General features: G+C 41.7%; 2 protein-coding genes across 2 annotated transcripts; one reads left to right on the top strand and one right to left on the bottom strand.

Moving 5' to 3' along the window:
• Window positions 1-638: 638 nt before the first annotated feature.
• On the top strand, window positions 639-6,327 carry LOC311267121 (ras-related protein Rab-18-B). Its single transcript, XM_084369989.1, has 7 exons — window positions 639-834; window positions 1,249-1,304; window positions 1,413-1,474; window positions 3,052-3,124; window positions 3,333-3,451; window positions 4,066-4,132; window positions 4,787-6,327. The coding sequence occupies exons 1-7, from the start codon at window positions 767-769 to the stop codon at window positions 4,957-4,959; spliced, it is 618 nt and encodes a 205-aa protein (XP_084226115.1). The 5' UTR covers window positions 639-766; the 3' UTR covers window positions 4,960-6,327.
• Window positions 6,328-8,107: 1,780 nt separating this feature from the next.
• Window positions 8,108-16,650, bottom strand: LOC311266396 (homeobox protein Mohawk-like). Its single transcript, XM_084368746.1, has 6 exons — window positions 16,256-16,650; window positions 15,463-15,622; window positions 15,223-15,376; window positions 14,366-14,704; window positions 9,051-9,084; window positions 8,108-8,764 (listed from the first exon to the last, which is right to left on the bottom strand). The coding sequence occupies exons 1-6, from the start codon at window positions 16,486-16,488 to the stop codon at window positions 8,425-8,427; spliced, it is 1,260 nt and encodes a 419-aa protein (XP_084224872.1). The 5' UTR covers window positions 16,489-16,650; the 3' UTR covers window positions 8,108-8,424.
• Window positions 16,651-19,827: the final 3,177 nt, after the last annotated feature.

Consider the following 19,827-nt stretch of genomic DNA (forward strand, 5'->3'; position numbering starts at 1 on the left):
CCCTCCCTCCACTTCTGCTCCAGGGTCAACTGGCCAACATGAGCAAGAGACTTATTTTATTGCCAAGTTGGTTTCACAAGAAACTTGCGTTGGTAGTTTGGTGTAATATACATAGCAAAGAGAAAAGAAAAAAAAAATGTAATAATAAAAAATATATCTGTTTTAAGATGCAAGAGGTGTTCAGTGTTTTAAACAAAGAAGTAGAGTGTGGAAATTATTGACTAAAGACATTCAAAAAAAGTAAGTTTTCGTTATTTTCTATTTTATTTTTCAATTTTTTCAATTAGATAAAGAAATAGATACCGAACAATGACAGGTACCAAACCAAGTCTATACGAATACAGTAATAACATAGACAACTGGTCACGTACTGATGTTATTTTATTCAATTTTATTTCACGTAATTTAACTTTAATTATTTTTATTTCACTTTATGGTATTTAAATTGATTTAACTTAATTTAATTTAATTAGAATTTATTTTATTTACCTTCACTTTATTTTATTTTATTTAATTTTGTTTTATTCTACTTCACTTAATTTTATTTCATTTTATTTTATTTTATTTATTTTGATTTTATTTTATTTTCCACCTCGTGACATGTAGCGTTGTCGACCCCCATGACGTCACGCGTCGCAGGTTTGCCGGAAGTTGCGTGAACAGCAGGCTGTCACCGGAGCTGCTAGCCGCCTGCTGCCCTAAAAACAAGTGAAACTGAAGAATAAAACCGTCGCCAAGTGGAAGTCAAACTAACTCCTACAGGAATATGGACGACGACGTGCTGACGACTCTGAAGCTGTTGATAATTGGCGAAAGTGGAGTCGGGAAGTCGAGGTGTGTCCCTGTTTGTAGCGAGCCTTTAGCTAGCCTGTTGTGAATGTTGATATCTTCTTGTTATGTAAGTTTATTAGCCGCTGCTCAGCAGCTGTTGCTACAGCTAGCTGGTGGTGTTGTTGTTGTCCTTTTCTTTGAGTTCAGGCCAAATACTTACTGCTAACGAGATAACAATAAGGTGACACATGACGTCAGCGTTACATATGAAGCTGTAAAACTTTTCCTGGTGTGTTGTTTGCTGCTTAGAGATGGTGTTGCTCATCTTCAGACAGTTGTCAACATTAAAACTGTACAGTTGTGTTCATTTCCGTGTAACTTACAGAGGTAGAGGCTGATGCAGCCTTTAGTCAACTCACAAAAGCCTATTGTCCTGTCCGCCCTGCTTATTTCCATGTTATCTCTATTTCCCTGCAGTCTCCTCCTGAGGTTCACAGATGACACTTTTGATCCAGAGCAGTCAGCAACAATAGGTTATACACACGTACATTAATACACAGTCACTGGTAAATGGAAAGATTTTTAAATGGATAATTTAAAGCTGTTTCTCTTTCCCCCTTCCCTCTTTCATGACTGATCAGGTGTGGATTTCAAAGTAAAGACACTCGCAATCGATGGGAACAGAGCAAAACTGGCCATATGGGTAAGACTGAAGTACTTCAGGCATTGTCTACAGTTTGTTTGTGCTGTCAGGAAAAACATGATGAACTATAGTGTTTCTCCACAAGATGGTGACATTGCACAGCCAGAATCACTGAAAGAATCTGAAAAACAGGTTAAGCCTCCTTTCACAGGGCATAAAGTGGCCCGGTCCAAATGTCCAATGAAAACACACCATACACAGCGAGGCCACAACCTAAGCTCTAAACACTACCATACAGTTTATTATTTGTGAAGTCACATGGGCTGAGGTAAACACTGCTCATAATGTGTCTAGTTCAACACATCTGATGTTTATTTTTAAATGAAATAGTTGTATGTATATTATTATATTGTTCTGTGTAATTGGATGAAAACAAATCAATAACATCATAAAAATTACTTGTACACAACTGAATGAAAAATAGATTTTTCTAAGACTTCCCTGTTCATCTTTTCTTTAAATATTGGAACAGTATGAAGGATGTAGTCTGTAAGAACTCCTCAGATAAAGGCCAGTTTCGTAGGACAAGTCCTGAGGCAGCATTATCTGGAGCACAAGTCAAAGTCAGAGTCTGTCTCACTCTGTTAACACCTGTATTAAAATTGGATCTGTATCTGGATGTGTCATCTGGTTAATAAAGGATCCAGTCCTGCCTATGCATTTACACCTGGAGTTGAGTGAGTTGTTGAGTTAGGGGGAAACTTTATAAACTTTGTGAAACACTGTCCACACGTCCATTGTGTTGCAGAGATATCTACTGAAGTGAGCATGCCTGTAAACCTCTTTGTGCTAGTGTTGTAAACACCCACACTACAGTAGTCCAGTTAGCTTACAGTAAGTGAGTACAGTAAGCAGCAGTTTGCAGTTACTTTGGTGGCGCTGCCTGTATTTGTTGTATGAATTCAACAGATGGCCTATCCTTACATCAGCAGATCAGTTATCTGAGTAATTAGAGCCACGTCTCTTTCAGCTTTCTTGCTTGCTCTCTCTCTTAATTTGAGAAACAAACTTTATTTTATTTTAGCTAGAAAGAAATGTCTATCAAAATTATGTAGAGGAGAAGGAAGAAGAAGTACTTTATTTTTCCACTCTGTTGTTATATCTTTTACATACACAGGCCCAAAACACACACACATGCAAAAACAGGACCTATATGGGACCAGCATGCATTAATGGAGAGGTGTCAGAGTGAGGGCGCTGTGCTGTATGAGGCACCAGGAGCAGTTAGGGGTTCGGTGACTTGCTCAAGGGCACCTTGGCAGTGCTCAGGAGGCTAACTGGCACACCAGGGACTGAGCTAATGCTGCCCGTAATGTGTTGCGTATGAATGCATTAACACCTACCTAAGATCTGAACACAATGCAGACCAGACTTCCTCCAGATGTGGGCCGGCACATCTGATCACATTCTGATCACGCTGCATTTACAATTTGCATGAATCCAGATAATGTGTCCGGATACGGCTCACAGTGCAACACCAGGTGTAAATGAGATGTGAGGGTTATAGTTGGTCTTAAAACTTTGCTATCATGGAGTCTTTTTGCTGCTGTTGATCTCTAATGTCTTTACTTTTGCAGGACACAGCTGGACAGGAAAGGTTTCGCACCCTGACGCCCAGCTACTACCGCGGTGCACAAGGGGTCATACTTGGTAAACACTGATGCTTACAAAGCCACACAACACGTTTAACTGGACCTAGAGACAATGTTGTCTCTCCACTTTCTTCCCACATGATCCTCCCAGGGCCACGGACATCCTGTTTGTCACTTCTTGCCTTTTGCTTGTAAGGAAGATGTTATTGTCCTTAAATCAGTTATTCCCTTTAAACTCCTTTTTTCTGTTTGTGTGGTTTTGACAGTATATGACGTCACAAAGCGTGACACATTTACGAAGCTTGAAAACTGGCTGAATGAACTGGAAACCTACACGACACGCAATGACATTGTAAAAATGCTCGTTGGGAACAAAATTGATAAGGTGAGTGTGAAGCTTGTGCCAGTCGGACACATAGAACTAATTTAAACCGTTCTCCTCAACAGATGTTGGATTTTTCAAGTCATTCATGTTCAGGCTATCAAGTATAAAGACTCAGTAATGTCTTTAAAGAAGCACTATGTAGTTTTGGGAAATATTTTTTTTTCTTTTTTCATGAATTAATAAACAAACAGACCTTAAAGGATGACACAACTTCATACTGTTTTATTTGTTTATATGTGGCGGACCCTGCCACTTTTCTAGCTTCAAACAGAGTTCTGGGGACCTTATTTTACTCTGAGGACAGCTTGTTTATTCAGTTATAGAAAAAATAAACATGTCTTTTTAGTTATAGTTTTATTATGAACTCATTAATATTGTAAATTTTGTTTACAAGTTTGAATTTCTTTTCCAAAGACTACAAGTCACCCCTTTTCATATTGTACCTCCATCATATTAAATACAAATAAAAAAAGTAAAATAATGCAGCACCAGAAATGCTCAAAAGTGTTTTACAAATCTCACCAGCATACAGTGTCAGACTTGTGTTGTACACGTCAAACAACATGTACTCCATACAGATAAAATAACATCGGATGCCCGTTTATTTGTTTCAGGACGACCAAGAGGTGGACAGAAATGAGGGGCTGAAATTTGCTCGGAAACACTCAATGCTTTTTATTGGTAAGTCTGAATGTCACAGTGAGATCAGACGTGGTCAGACATGGTCATTTAAACTAATAGAGCCATGAAATGCAACTTAGAGCCTTTAAAACATACCGTGCTGTGCTCTAAAGTCAGAAACTGTAATTGCGCAGTTGGAACGAGTCGAGACATCACTCAGAAAGTCGTGCGTTTAGTGAGTCTGTGCTGTCAGAGCTGCACTGAAGGATGCGGCCGCTCCAGAAGTACTGCATTATGATTAAAATCTAGCGGGCTTTCATTTTATCGGATCCATGTCTACACGTGTTCTTGATTCTCATCTCCAATCTGTAAAATTAGGTTAACGTTTCTGTGGAGTTTCCATTTTAGAACGGCTAAATTAAGGGGTTTTAAAAAAAGGGCTGGGCAAGAAGATGTCGTGGATCGAATCCGCTGCGAGGATGTCTTCATCCCACTGGATGTCTGCTGCTTCCGAAATGAAGTCATTTCATACTTTATTTTCATGTTTGTCAACACATACTTTTAAATCTCTGTCATGGAGTTTGAATGTATTATATAAAGAAAGATGTTCTGCTCTGTTTTGGATTTAAAAGCTGACGTGTAGGGTTCTTAGCGAGCGCTCTGCAGTTTGTTCTTAATCTCATAAATCTTGGTAACCCTTTTTCCTTTGTACAGAGGCCAGTGCAAAGACCAAAGATGGCGTCCAGTGTGCCTTTGAGGAGCTTGTGGAGAAGATCCTGCAGACGCCGGGGCTTTGGGAGAGCGAACACCAGGGTCAGAAGCTGCGTCTGGGGGAGCAGCAGCAGGACGGCGGCAGGGCGTGTGGAGGATACTGTTCCATACCCTGAAACTGGACAGAACCAAACAAAAGCACTAACCTGAAAGGAACGACTACGGACCAGAAACAGAGAGGAAAACAGAGAAAGAGAGGGAGAGGTGGAACTTTAAAAAAAAAAAATAGTTGGAGAAGTCCTGTCAGTCAAAAGGACTTTGCTGTTTGCACACTTCCTTTTCAACCATCACCTGTCACCTCTTTCTTTTTAAAACATGAATGAAAGGAACTTGAAGAAAAAAAACAGCCTCTTGCCTATAAGGAAGTATAGTGTTTTAAATTGACATAACCATGCACAGTGTGCGTCATAGGAGTACATGTCTGGTCTGAATTTATCTTAATGGCAGCAGTGATTCTGTTGTACATTAAGGCATCAGGTTGATAGCGTAGTGCCTATAACATGAACCAATTTGTAGGTTACAGTACAGAGCTTGTCAAATTTTACTCCCAGTGAATTATTATAATCAATGCAGAAGTCTCTAGTTCCCTGTAAATGTTGGCTTATATGTAGCTGCGAAGTTAAAGTACAAAACGTTCCACTTCATGTGTATTTGAAAGATTTATTTCAGGCATAACACATGAATTGGATTGAGGGCAGCGGCGGAGGAGACTTGTTATGTTAGCATTAACGTTAACATGCACCAGAACACTGTGAATGCCAAGTAAGACATTTCACAAAGCCCCCCCACCCGTTACTGAGCTCATCTCTGCTGTTAATCTAATCATTATTTGTTTGATGGTGGTTTCCATCTTTGTATGTATAGAAGAATAAACCAACGTCCTTTTTTTCTTTTTCCTCGTTCCATGTAAAAATCCAAGACAAGTAATCATCTTTTGTTTTTTTTCCTGATTTTCTTCAACCAAACCTGTCTTTTTCCTCGCATGTCTGACCTGGACCATAACTCCCACAGCTACAAGTCTAAGGTTTACAGTATTTACAGCTCTTGCAATAAAATATACTCTTTTAGTAACTTGAGTCGCTCTGGCAAAATGTAATTTAGTCTCAGCTTGGCCCTGTAAGCTTGTTTTCTCCCCATTTATTTAGCAGTTTCTGTGTGAAGTCGTGGTCTATATAATGTCCCACTGACTTATCAAAGGCATTTCTCACACATGGCGGTATGAGAGCATTCCTAAGACGTGTTTGATGTATTGTTGCTGTTTGTTTGACTTCTTTTGTTCTTGTTGAGAATCATAACGGCCCTTCCCTCCCTTCATCCCTGTACTTTCCCCTGTTGCCTTTGCAGTGCACCTATTTAAATCACATGGAGCAATATGTTAAAATGATATCTGCCTTAACATTGAATGGCATTTGCATTAGGGTTATGGTCCAGTAACGTTTGTATTGTTTCAAACTGAAATAAACCACAACCTCAAGATGCCGTCACTCAAGTCTAATCATTTTTTAAGTACCATTTCTGAGCTGCCATTTAGTTTCCGTGTAGTGTCGAAGCCCACCTAATCAAAAGCAGGTTTAGGGTGGGATCAGGAGTGAGGTGCTCTTTCCATAATACTTTGTTGATGACTAGCCTGTCGCACATGCAAGACTGAAAACATTCCTTGCACAAAATATAAAAAAAACAGACCAAAACTGGGACATGAGTGGAAAAATCCTGTTAATCATGTCTAGTTGAACGGTCCCGGAGGACAGATTGTGATTACAAGCTGATGTTTGGTGTTAGGATGTCCCCAGATGGAACAAGATGCTCCCCACAAGCCTCTCCTCAGAGTGCCAGAGGACCAGACATTCCCCCGAGGCTTATCGTGTTCTCTGCATTTCCACTAACATTAGTTTTTGGTAGTTGACCCCATAATGAGGTCATGAAATTCCTGAGATCTCATTTAACATCAAAAACAGATGATGGTTGTGTGTATTGTAAAAATGTTTGCTGCTGAAGAAAACACAGAAAACAAAGATTTTGCTCAGTAAAAAATATTCTTTCATTACAATACGATTCCAACACTGATCACCTTTTATGTTGATGCGGCAACTTGTTGGCTAGCATTAGCCGGGATCATCCCTATGTTCCCCGGGTCCTATTTTCCCCACTTTGTATGTGACCGGGTTAGGGTTAGGGGTAGGGTTATGGTTCCCGATGGGGGAACATAGGACCCGGGGAACATAGGTACGCTCCCGCATTAGCCTATTTGCTATAAAGTATAAAGTAGGTTTGGCCACTGTCAAATTGGCTTGCTATGTACATACACAGTCCATGTTGAGCAATGTTAGCATTATTTAGTCACATTTATGGTGACCTAACTAAATAAGTGCAATGTTTACTTTTCTTTTAGCTCTGTTTTTCTAACCCCACTAAGCTAACTCTTGAGGAAAAGCTTGTTAGCTAGGAATAGCTAGCTTCAAAATGCTCTGTGTTCACAAGGTACCAACTTTGTTGCAGTTTGGTGCTGAAAAATTAGCCCATTAAGTTTTTATATCTTTTCTTTCTGAACAGTTTGAGGTAAAACATTTAACATAAGGCCACCTGGCCGTGAACAAATAGGCTGTAATTTGGCTGTATCTACTACCTGCCATTAGCTAGTTAGCTCAGTTAGCCTGCAGGTATGACCCTAGTCAGCTAGACTGGCTTGAAGCTCTAACCCTAACTAGCTGCTAGCTAGCTGGTTAGCGTGCCTAGCTCAGTAGACATCTTTGCAATCCAATACGTTGACGCCTTTGACCTTCAAGACTGTCAGTTCTGTTGATGATGTCAGATCATTTATTTTAAATTTAAAACTACAATTTTGCCCATATTACACCTTCAAAGTTGCCTGTTGTGGCTCATAATGATGCTATTATGAACTTGTCCCCTGCAAGTTTCAGCCTCGTACATTTTATTCCATGGACTTCCATGCTGATTTATTGACATGTGTCGCACAAAATTTCCCAAATCGCTCATGTCCAACTATCAGCGCGAATCCTTGATCGATGCTCTTCAGCAGAACATCGACCACAGTCTACCCTGCTCGAAGAACTGTCTCGCTGTTGGTCCAGGATGCCACCCTTCTGCCCATATTACAAGCTTTTAAAAAGCAATTTGAAAGGATATAACGAAACTGCGAGAGCCACAATTGCACACATGAAAAGTACCACTAAATACAGCTCAGTCAAACATAGCTATGCATATCCAGCCACTGCAAAGGGGTGATTTAAAGCAAACGACTGGTCAAAAGATTTCACATTGGGTTTATTCAAATAGCTGCTGTCAAACTTTAGCATTGGATGATAATCCAGTCTCATGAAGTTAATATAACTTACTGCTACAGATGGCAATAGGAAGACATTAGAAAAACATGGCAAAAACAGTAGAAAATATTCAATTGCGTTAGGTCAGTTTTTCCATTTTACGATGTAAAAATGATTGAAAATGTCAAAATTTATCAGCATTACAAAATAACAGAGGCTGTACATATAATGCAAGGCACTTAAGCATCTGGTATTCCCATATGGAACCATGTGCCTGGACCAGATGCTCATATTAAATGCCTACACGCTGTTTGCCAGGGCCACGTTAACAGTCTGGACCTCAGCGATATGAGAGGACTTCTGGATGATGCGGCTGGTGAGAGTGGGCCCCGCGGTGCAGCTCTGCCTCAGAGCAGCGGTGGGTCCTGTGACACACATCCTGTCTATGATAGTGGTCCTCGTAATCGAGTAGGGCTCTCGGGTGCAGCTCTGCCCTGTGGCAGCGCTGGGTACGATTACGCTGCTCTGGTCTGCCAGGCAGCTCTGTCCCTGGGCCAAGTTGGTCAGAGCCACGGCGGCGTGGATCTCCCTCCAGCCTTGATCGACTCGTCTCGGCTGGCCTCGGCCCTGCTGCTGGTCCCTGTGAATATATTAAAGAAAAACAGCTGTTTTTGACGTCAGTTATTGGATTTTATTTCACATCTTTCTTTAATTAACCTGGAAAAGAAATCCAAAGCATTCGTTTGCTTGGATATCTCCTCTTGATAGAAAACCCGAATAATATGGATGAATTAAATGTGGTGGTTCAGTTACAAGAACAACCTTCACGGGAGAATAGAAAGAGGGTCACTTTTCAAACTGATGAAAGTTGAAAAGTGCAATGAGCTGATCTGATTGCAGATGGAGAAATGAATAATTAAACCTACCTATCACATTTAGTTGAAGTATAGTCCATCGTATCTGCAAGAGACAAGAAAAAGGGTCAGTTAAACATGCCATGAATCAGTTTACCTGATATCAGTGAAACTGTAAACCATCAGTGGCAGATTAGGCTTCATGACCACATGTTAGTGAAAGTTAGTATTAATGCATCAGAGTGTGTGAGTGTAGGTGATTTAGTTTGTCTGTGCATGTGAGGGTGCTTCAGACTTCAAGTGCGTGCGTCTGAATATTAGAACATTTCACAGTCACTATTTGTCTTTCTAGATGTGTTTTACGGCGCCAGAAAGGTTTGACTCAGTCAAGTGCACATGTCCGCCTGCGCTCAGCTACCCCGGCCAAGACAAATGCAATGCAGAGTTCCTCTTAAAGCTTTTGAAAGGGGGGAGAAAAAAAAATCTGATATCTGCATCGTGTCACGAGGACTGACGCTGTGTTTTCACATTTCCAGGTCTGCTAGGAGGGGGCGTCCCCAACGCGAGTGCCTGCCCTTCCCCTAGTGAGTTGCATATAATATGCTTCTGTTATTTGACATTAGGTAATATTTATTAACAGTGAATACATTATGAAAATAAGAAATGAAGTGAAAAGATTCTGGGGGCGCCCCTGCTGTTAGCACCTGTAGAGTCGGACCACTGTGTGCCATCCCTTTTCCAAGAGCCGTCCCTGCACATCAATCTTGTGCCTGAGCAGTTAATTAAATTTCACCAACAGACAGGGGAGTATCTGATGAATGAATACCTGAGAACCCAAACGCAATCTAAGCAAGGATCCGTCTTTATTTCACAAAGCCCTGAACTTCAGTATCTCTGGCTATTTCAGAGGCCTGAGCAGGATAAATAGGACTTTGGAGAAATGTTATATTGCTTGTGCAATTTCAGTTTGCGGTCTGGTCATAAGCGTGCATGATATGTAGAACATATTTTCCATTTCAGTTTTGGAGTATTGCCTTTTTTCATTGGAGCAGATAGAAGCTGGTCGACATTTTTCTTCAGAGAGCAATAGACGGGGAAATTAGAGGCCCACTGTGAAACACAGTCTTTCAATGCTAACAGCCCGAAACATCCCCATCTCTGATTTCTTTAGCCAGGCTTCGGCCAAGAGCAACTACTTATTGATAGTAAATCATTTTGCTGTTTTATGCTTTTTTGCTACTGAACGTCCCTGAGCTTTTCTCTCTTTAGCCATAACATGCTTTGCCAAGAAAGTACTACAGTACCTCTGTTGTATTTATTAGCAAGAAAAAAAACATTGTTTTACCTCTGGTGATTCTCAAATTTACAGCAGGGATCACTTACAACAAAAGTTTACAGAGGTAACGAAGCTGCTGCTCCTTTATTATAACATCGTGCTGCAGTGGTGCAATAACGCTGGCGTTGTTAATGTCGCTAACATCGAACATAATTTATTAACAGATGAGGAAAGGTTCAATATTTGGGGGAAATAGGCGTATTAACTTTCTTGCTGAGAGTTAAATGGGAACCAATACTGCTGTAAGCTACAGCAAAGCAGCCAGTTAGCTTAGCTTAGCATAAACACTGGGGGAAACGGCTACCAGCACCTCTCACTAAGCAGGAAATCTGTTTCTTAAAATCTGAAGTGTAAAAAAAATTATTTCCAACAGTCAAAAAGCAGCACATAACCCCCTGTGAACAAACATATAACGTGTTAATTAGCAAGGTTTAGAGACATTTAGCTTCTGTCTCAGGCTAGGCTGGCTGTGTGCCCCTACTTCCTCGCTTTATGCTAAGCTAAGCTAACGTCAGCTGGCTCCAGCTTCTTAAATAATGAACCAATACGAGACCTTTTCTCATTTAACGCTCGGCAAGAAAGCGTATTCAAATTTGTACGAAATTTCCAAATTTTTCCTGCATGCTATGCACGGTATTCAACTTCCTCCACCATAAATTGTGTCTCATGGCGTCCTAATTGCCTCACAGTGACATAACGTCTGCGCGGGTTGATTTAACTCCTGGATGTTCTCCCACATATCCAGACGACCCACGGTCAGTTAACCTGCTCACAGTCATCTCACAGGTGTGTCATTAGGAGCCACGCTGGAAAACAACTGTGTACTAAGAAAACACTGTCACACCTTACTTCCTCAACGCGGATGTGCGTTCGCGAACAAGAGACTCCCCTCTCAGCATGCGTGTTTTTATTTGAAGCGAAATGGGTGGAAAACACAGCGAGGCGTCGGTCCAGATATGTTTTTCAGCGCTCTGCGTCCAATAAAGCATGATGCTGGTCACATTTATGGCTCTCCAGCCTTTCTTAAGGGAAACATAGAAGTTGATGCGAGTACCATATTATAAAATGTCGCCATCCTCATAGTTCTGCGGGCCCACAGTAAATAGCAACATCACTAACATATACTAACTATTCCATTAGACTTTTACTGCCTGTGGGATTCAGACTGATATGTTTAAAGTGTAGTTATAAGACACCGTGTAGTGGGCATCACTTATTAGCCCATCACTTGAGGTTTAGTGACTGTTTTAGTCGTCTCCTGGGCGGAGTATAAACGTGTTAATGGTGTTAGTGCCTGTCATGAATTTGGCAGCTTGACTTTCCACTTCACCTCCACAGACTTGCCGTACTGGGTTGCAAACACCCTTAATGTGACCAGCAGGGATGCATTAAAAGTTTGCACAAACATTTCAACGGCGCTGCTCACACAGTGTGTGATGACATCAAGAACCCCCAAATACTCCAAAAGAAATATGATTTGACGAGAGAGTAATAACATGTTTTGGAATATATTTCAACGTTTTGGGAAATACGCTTATTTGCTGTCTGGCCCGAGAAGATTGATATCACCCTCATGTAGACTATATGTCAAGCTACAGCCAGCAGACTGTTATCTTAAATTAGCATAGCATAAAGACTGAAAACAGGAGGGGGCAGCCCGGTTCGCCTGGCTCTGTCCAAAGTTAACAAAAATCAGCTGACCAGACAAACATGTATAAACTCACTTATAAATATGTAGTGTTTCATTTGCTTAATCGGTTTAAAATGAGAAGGAAGAAAGTCAGCGTGCCTAGCTTGGACAGCAGACAGCAGTGGGCTAGCAGCACGGAGGTCAGTAACTTTGTTATGGTAGTTACTTTTTTTTTATATCTTATACTTGAGTTTGTCTTTCAAACTCAACGTGGACGAACAATGGCTGAGCGCTGCTTGAATGAACACGGGTGGAAAACTATTTTAGCGCCAAAGTCTGGAACTCCAACGCTCGTCACTGCGGACATTAGCATGTCAGGTTGTCATGTTTCCATCACTGCCTGTCGGAGCAGACGATAAACACGCAGGAATGAATGCCAGTTGTAGCCTTTCCCACTGAAGATAAAAGCCAGATGGTTGTAGGTGTTAGTGGGTTTTTTTTTCGTCAGGGGTGAAAAGGGAACTTTTGAGATGCAGCCGGATTTTGTTAGCGTTGTGCAGAGGCAAGCTAGTTGTTTACGTCTGTTTCCAGTCTCTATACTAAGCTTACTCAACTGTCTGCTAGCCGTAGCTTCATATTTAGCGTACAGGCACGAGAGTGGTGTCTATCTCCTCATCTAACTCTCTAAGGTAAGTGAAAATAACTGTATTACCATCGTTTAATCTATTTAAATGCTCAGTGAAATGTTTGTAAAATTGTATCATAGTTTTTGAATAGTTTAAAGGTGCAATATGTAAGAAATTTAGTGTGAAGAATGTAAAAAATAACGAAAATATCAACAGTATTTGAAGAAACACTGTAATATATTGTGTTGCAGAAGTCACTAGTGAAGTTAGCATGTTAGCCAGTTAGCCCCGGCCCGTCCTTCCTCATAGGCCTAATACCACTTCAAGCTCCCAGTCCAGGCTGCTATCAGCATGGCTAGCTGAGCTAACTAGCTAATGGCAACTATAATTAGCGGCACTTAGCGGTTACTCTGGTCATATGCTGTTCAAGAGGTGGCCAATTCTTACATAATGCATCTTTAAGCGGGACAGTATACCCATAACATTTCATTGGTTAACAAATTGTTTTATTAGTACGAGCATGTCAACATTACGAATTGTCCTAATTATTGTTAAATTACCAATCTGTCGGGCAATTTGTGGTTGAATTGAGTTTTCCTGGATGGAGATGGAGCTCCGTCACAGACTATGATAATATCCATTCAGTAACCTTTAGACTGGGACAAGAATGAATTGTTTGCCAGGAGAGTGGTGCCAAAATAATAAAAAAGGAACTTAAAGCATGCCTTGTTTGATTTCAGGAAAAATGCTAAAAAGTACAACTGTTACAAAAATCTTTTCACAGCTCTTATGATATAATGTAAATTTAGATTGATTTTGAGTCGGAAAGTAACACTTGGGAGCAGCAGCCCGCCAAAGCACACGGGTGGAGGAAGCTAAGCTGCACCCTTAGCACTGGCGGGGAGAGCCAAGTGGATATTAGCGATCTGGCTCTGCGTTGTCTCGCTTTGCTGAGTGGCAGCTCTGACAGTCGCTCTACGAGACGTCTTCGGCGCTTTACTGACAGACTGCTCCATTTTTTACATTTGGCCGAGGCTTCCACTTCTCACCCTGGGAAGAATAAAGTCTCAGACGTTCTGTAATTGTCCTTGAGACTGGACTGGACATTTCCACCATGGCAAGAAGCTGAAGCGGAACAAATGGCACATTCTAGTATATGGAAATGATATTTGCGGTGTGCAGCAGCGGCCAGCACGAGCTCCATCCAATTTTAAAATGAGGGATTTCAACGTCTGCATGAGTCTTTATTAGTGATGTTTGTAAAGGCTTTGGCTCCTGTACCGTAGCGGATTTGAGGGTTGTCAGTGCGCTGTGCTCCCTATAGGTCTGAAAGGGCACCCAGGTGTCAAACTCCCTCCCAGATTCGCTGTAACTTTATAATTGAATCTCGCAGAGCTTCTGACTTTCAGCTGGAATGCCAGAGATTTATTAATGTCAGGGAGCTCCGAGGAGCCGTGTGGAAGTTTCTGTTCGGTCTGTTCTTATTTTACTGTTCACTGTGGTGTGTTAAAACTGAACTGAGGGGAAGCAGGCTTGTTAAAGTGTCATTTTACCTCGCATTCAACATAAATCTGCAATTAACAAGGAAGATGCTTTAATGATTTCTGTGGACAGGGGGTGCTAGCATCTCTTTTCCTCCCAGTTTGCCCTCTATGTTGGTCTGTTTGCTTAACTTGTCATGATTTTATGCAGTTTTTGCACTCTAACATGCTGTCAGTGGTTTTATTTACACATATTTTGGTGTTAACGCAACGTTTTCCACCTATTTTTGACAAAAAAACCTGACGTGTCTCACCCATGTGGTAGACGAAGTTGGCCTCAGTTTCGTAGGACGATGCCGGAGAGACGACATCTCGATCACATTCGTTGGAGCTGAACGACTCGGAGTGGCTCCTCCTCTTGCGGGCCGATGTGACGCCATCGGCCTTCGCCGCCATCATGTGCCGCAGGGTGTCGTTCAGATAACGATTCAGTAAGCTGCTCTTGTACTTGGACGGAGGCGACGCGCTGTCGTCACTGTTGGCGGAGTCCGCCATGGCGAGGACGCTGCCCTGTTTCTGGAGCACGCTCTTGTGAGAAGATGACCTGCCAAAATCTGATTGGCTGATGGGTGTTTGTAAGGGACACTCTTCATCTGCAGGACAGGAAACAAAACTTAGACTGGTTTCATTTTGACTCGAATGATTCAGATTGAATATATAAGATGTTACATAACTTAACTATGATAAGTGCTGCAGTTTTTAGATCTTAAAGGGGCATTATCTAGTTTTGGAGGAGAAATTCAGACTTAGAATTGTAATATTTACAATATTAATAAGGTAATAATACAAACTGAAATATTTATTTTTTCCATCACTGAATAAACAGAGGAGGTTCTCAGAGGAAAATAAGGTCCCAGAACACTGTTTGAAGCTAGGAAGGTGGCAGGGTCCCCCACATATAAACAAAGTAAAACAGTATGAGTGTTGTCCTTTAAGGTCAGTTTGTTTATTCAGTCATGAAAACAAAGAGAGTTTGCTAAAGCATAAAAAAAAAAAAATCAGTTAATGAAGATTAAAATTTCTTCCCCAAAACTACATAGTGCTGCTTTAATAAAGTCTTTTGACTCACATCTATAAAAAGAGTTATAAACATATAGACTGAGGCTCGTACCATCTGAGTCGGTGTCATCACTGCACACGCTCAGCCGCTCAGCGTTTCCCTGGATGTATTTATTGTACAGTTTGATCCTCAGGGCCCAGCTCAGGTCCGGCTGTCTCACGGTGTTCTTCAGCCTCCGCCGGGCGTTCGCAAACCAGTTCGAAACCTGCACATGTGAACCTCGTTAAAGCATCTGCTTCATTTTAACACAACAACAACCTTTGTGTTCGAAATTTCGAGTTGGTCTCTCACCTGCACTAGAGTCATATGTGAGCCCAGGGCCAGCAGGACCTTCTCGGTCTTGGTGGGATAGGGGTTGTCCCGGTGTTTGTACAGCCAATGTTTGAGCGGTCGGGCCATGTCCTGCAGCACCTGTCTCTTGTGGCGAACTTTGACCCCACCCAGACGAGACCTGGAGGAGGCAGAAGGCAGCCGAATAGATTCAAGACCAACGATGATCCACTCTAACAATTATACGTCACTATCAGTGTTAAGAGTTGCTGTTCAATCATGCATCTAAAGGCAGAGCAAAAAACATTTTAGCATGACAAACTGTCAGGTTGGATCTGAAGTATCTTCAGTTTTCTAAGTAGAACTACATTAAAGAAGCACTTTGTAGTTTTGGGGAAGAAATTCTTATCAGAAGAGAAAGATCTTCATCGACTGATGTTTTATACCTAAAAACAAACAAAATAAAAATAACTTTGAGAAATGGATAAACAAACTGACCTTTAAAGGACAACACAGTTTCATACTGTTTTACTTTATTTATATGTGGCGGACCCTGTCACCTCTCTAGCTTCAAACAGTGTTCTGGGGACCTTATTTTCCTCTGAGAACAGCCTGTTTATTCAGTTAATAATCACATTTCTGAGTGTGTATTATTGCCTCATTAATATTGTAAATATAATATAATATTGAATTTCTTCTCCAAAACTACACAGTGCCCCTTTAAAATACACATTTCAACTCTAATAAAACACATGAACAGCTGTTTAACTGTTCATCATGCCATAAAAACAAATTTTCCAGCTCAAGGGCGTACCCATATCTTCTGTACTTGATAGGAGAGCTGTTTTCACTGGCGTCCTGGCATCGCAGCAGGTCTGTGTTGTCGCCGTCTGTTAAACTGCTCTGAGGTAAGTCTACGCAGTCCAATCTGCTCCTCTCTGCCTCCGCTCTCCTGCTGTCCTCCAGACGAAGCAGCGTGTCAGACTTCATCACAGCGACTTTGTTCATGGTTAAACACGGAGCGTCTTCCTCAATCAACAGGTGCATCAGTAGACTTCCAGATGTAAATAGAAACAGCAGGTTCCCATCCTGGATACACTTGATGTGAAGGAAATGTAGAAAGAAAAGGGTTAAAAAGTTTTCCACCGCAGCCGTGACTGAGCACACTTGTTGATGACAGACTCTTCTGAGAGAATAATGTTTGAAAAGTCAGGGGATGTTGTCTGGTTTAGTTGAGCTGTGTGAGGAGAGTTCAAATAACCTGCTGCTCGGCTGCCTATTGGCTCTCCCGCCGTCCAATCACTCCTCTGCAGGGCTGTGTGAGGAAAAAGCTTGCAGAGCAGCAGCAGCCCCAGTAGCACCTCAGCAAAACCGTATGAAAAATATTGCACATGTAAGAATATCGGCAAATGTGGTCATCGGATTTACTAGTGAGATTCTGTCTGCTGTGACTGCAGCCTGCGCTAAGCAGTTCCACGCGCTATCATATTTTCTACATGAGGCATGCGAATCTCTTGTGGTTTTTTCCAAAAACCGGGTCAGCAAATAATACATGTTTTAAGAGGGGATTCTGGAAATTTATGGGTGTAATTACACGGTTGCTAATAACCAGCAAAACCACCAAGCTGTGCCTCGTGTTAGGCAGCGAATCCTGCTGAGCCGAAATGGATTTCAGTACAAATTGGCTCCTAATGAATTCAACACAAACACTGGAAAATGAAACCGATCCTCGCCTATATAATCCTCAACCGGCGCTGCACGTGTCTTTGACAGTTTCTTGAGTTAACATGTGCGTCTGAGTGTCAGAATTGTGCATCTCTTACAGTCAGCGTTCGGTTAATCCAACCATTATGCTCAGATTTGCCTGTTTGTCTCCATTTTGCAGCAGCATGGTGTATGAACAATTATAAAAACTGGGTCCGACTGAAGCTCGGCAGCGTCATTAGTGTGACTATATTAGAACATGCGGGCACCGGGCCCAGTATTCGAGGACTCTGTGGTTCAGCTGTAGTTGTCAACCACGTATGTTTTTCCTCTTGACATCCAAACACTCTTATGTAAGACTGTTTGGATCTACAGTAATGACTTTGCCATGCGCATTCATAACTTAATCATCTTTAAGCAAACATGTGATAAAATGGGCCAACTGATGAAGCCTCTGAAGGTTATGGCAGCACTTGTTCAACCGTTTAACATATTAGAGGACCCCGTAACTCTCATCCCTGCTCATAATTCAGCAGTATCAGTGGGGAGGTTGAGTTTCAATGGTTTCAAAGCTGAAAAACACATGGACCAGAAGCATCCCCGTTAGGTGCCGTAAATTCCTCGCTCACATTCCTCGGCCGTGGTCGGAGAATGCTACATGCTATCACACACCATTTACTCCTGTCCCTCTGTGATGTGTTCACCGACTTCACTGTTGATATTAGCTGGGAACACACCCACGTTCGGCAGCCAGGAGACCTGTAAAAAACACAGTGGAAGGACATATATCTCTTTTTGTTTGGATAGTTTGGCACTCGTGTGTGTGTTGGTGTTTGTGTGTGTGTGTCTCGCAGGTTCACAAACTGCAGGCCCAGTCCACGGGGCCAAAATCTGTGCTGGAGAAACTGACTGTGAACTTGAATATCCTGAAGAAGTGTTATTGCTTTAACCATTTAGTAGATTCAAACTGAGGATTATTGATAATACTTAACGCTGCACAAATCAATATTTTCATGCATCAAATCGCTGCAACGTGAGAGAATTATCCACAACTCTCCCATCAGCTCCATGAAGCGTTTTATTGTCTTTCAGCTCATTGTTTTTGTTTTATTGCCTAGAACAGAACTGTTTTGGTTCGCTGTGGCTACATCTTCGGAGGTGAAGCCCCATTCGTTCCTGTGAAAGCTGCTCAGTGGCACATGAAGCCAAAAAAGCTCGACCTCCTGGCTTTAACATCACCTGGATCGTCCATGCTGTGTGGCACTAGAGACTTCTGCAGACCGAGCCAGCTAACCTTTGGTTTAGCACCCAGCTAACTTGAATAGAGATAAAATGATTTAATCTTGCGGCTCTTCTAGACTTTTCATATTTTAATGGACCGAATGGCTCAAATTATGATATTGAAATGAATCATTTTGCAGGGGTTGTGACACTAAAAAAGAAGTACACCGCTCTACAGCCACTTCTTCACAATGTAAGCAGGCTCCAGTGCATCACGTAACGTTGTAATTACACTGTTTGGCCACGACAAAACTTGGCTTCAAAGCCGAGCGCTCTTCCTGGGGGCTTGGTAAGAACTCACTGTATGCTACCTAACACCACACAGCTAACTAACAAAGCTAGCAACCAGCTAGTTCAACACTTAGTAATTAAGGAACCAATTATTGAAGAGTCAAAAAGCTGCAAAATCAGTCAGTTGTTAGTTACACAGCACCATCTTAAAGGTGCAATATGTGAGATTTGTTTTATTTATAACACTGAGTGTTGATGTTATGTCAAAGATGTCTATGTATTGTGTTGCAGAGATATCATTTGAAGCTAGCATGCTAACCAGCTAGCCCGTTGCCATTTTATACCTCAAGGGGCTAGTCCTTAAGTAAACAACACCAACACTCCACCGGTGCTCACAGCTAATATGACTGCTCGCTATCCGGTTAACTGAACTAACTAGCTAACAGACCAAACGTTTTGGTCGTACTGAACAAAGCGAGGCTGTAGCTTCAAAACTGTATTGAATTCAGCGATGAAGTGTTATTGCTTATGAATTCAACATGTGTTTGAAAGAGGAATATTGTTATTTTGTCTTTCAAAAGTTGCATAGTCTGACTTTAATGTGTCAGCTAATCAGAAAATAGGAATGAGTTGATGAGTTGATTTAATTTACAGTCACCAAACCAAAACCCTTTTCCCTTTCCTGCTTTTAGGTTTTCATAATCAACCCCCACATCCTTTCAGCATGCGCTGTGCTGTGTTGGTTGTTTAAAAGTTATGGATCTCTCACGCAAGGATGAAGATGTTGTTTAACATCCGTCGTATTTATTTTCCGCACTTCCAATAGACAGTTAACATGATTGAGCCAAATTATCCGCGACCAATTGACATCATACTTCTGTGTAATGTTTGAAGTGGGCGCTGCTGCGAACATAAAACGGTGGGTTTTCATTGGATCGCTCCGGTGTCTTAAATGGCATCGTTATGATCTCAGAGGGTGCCTGCAGATTCTCAGTGGTGTGATATAATTATACTGCCACGCTTTTGCCAAGGTCTGGCTTCAGGCCTGGCAGAAGTGCGACTGTTGTCCTGACAGTCTGTGTGTCTTGGTGATTGGGAGACATGTAAACACACCAACGAGTTCATCTCCACTCATCGATTTGTGTTAGTGTCTTCTCTGAGCTTGCCAAA

The sequence above is a fragment of the Pagrus pagrus genome, assembly GCF_965226575.1.
Source record: "Pagrus pagrus genome assembly, chromosome: 12".
In the NCBI taxonomy this organism is placed as follows: domain Eukaryota; kingdom Metazoa; phylum Chordata; class Actinopteri; order Spariformes; family Sparidae; genus Pagrus; species Pagrus pagrus.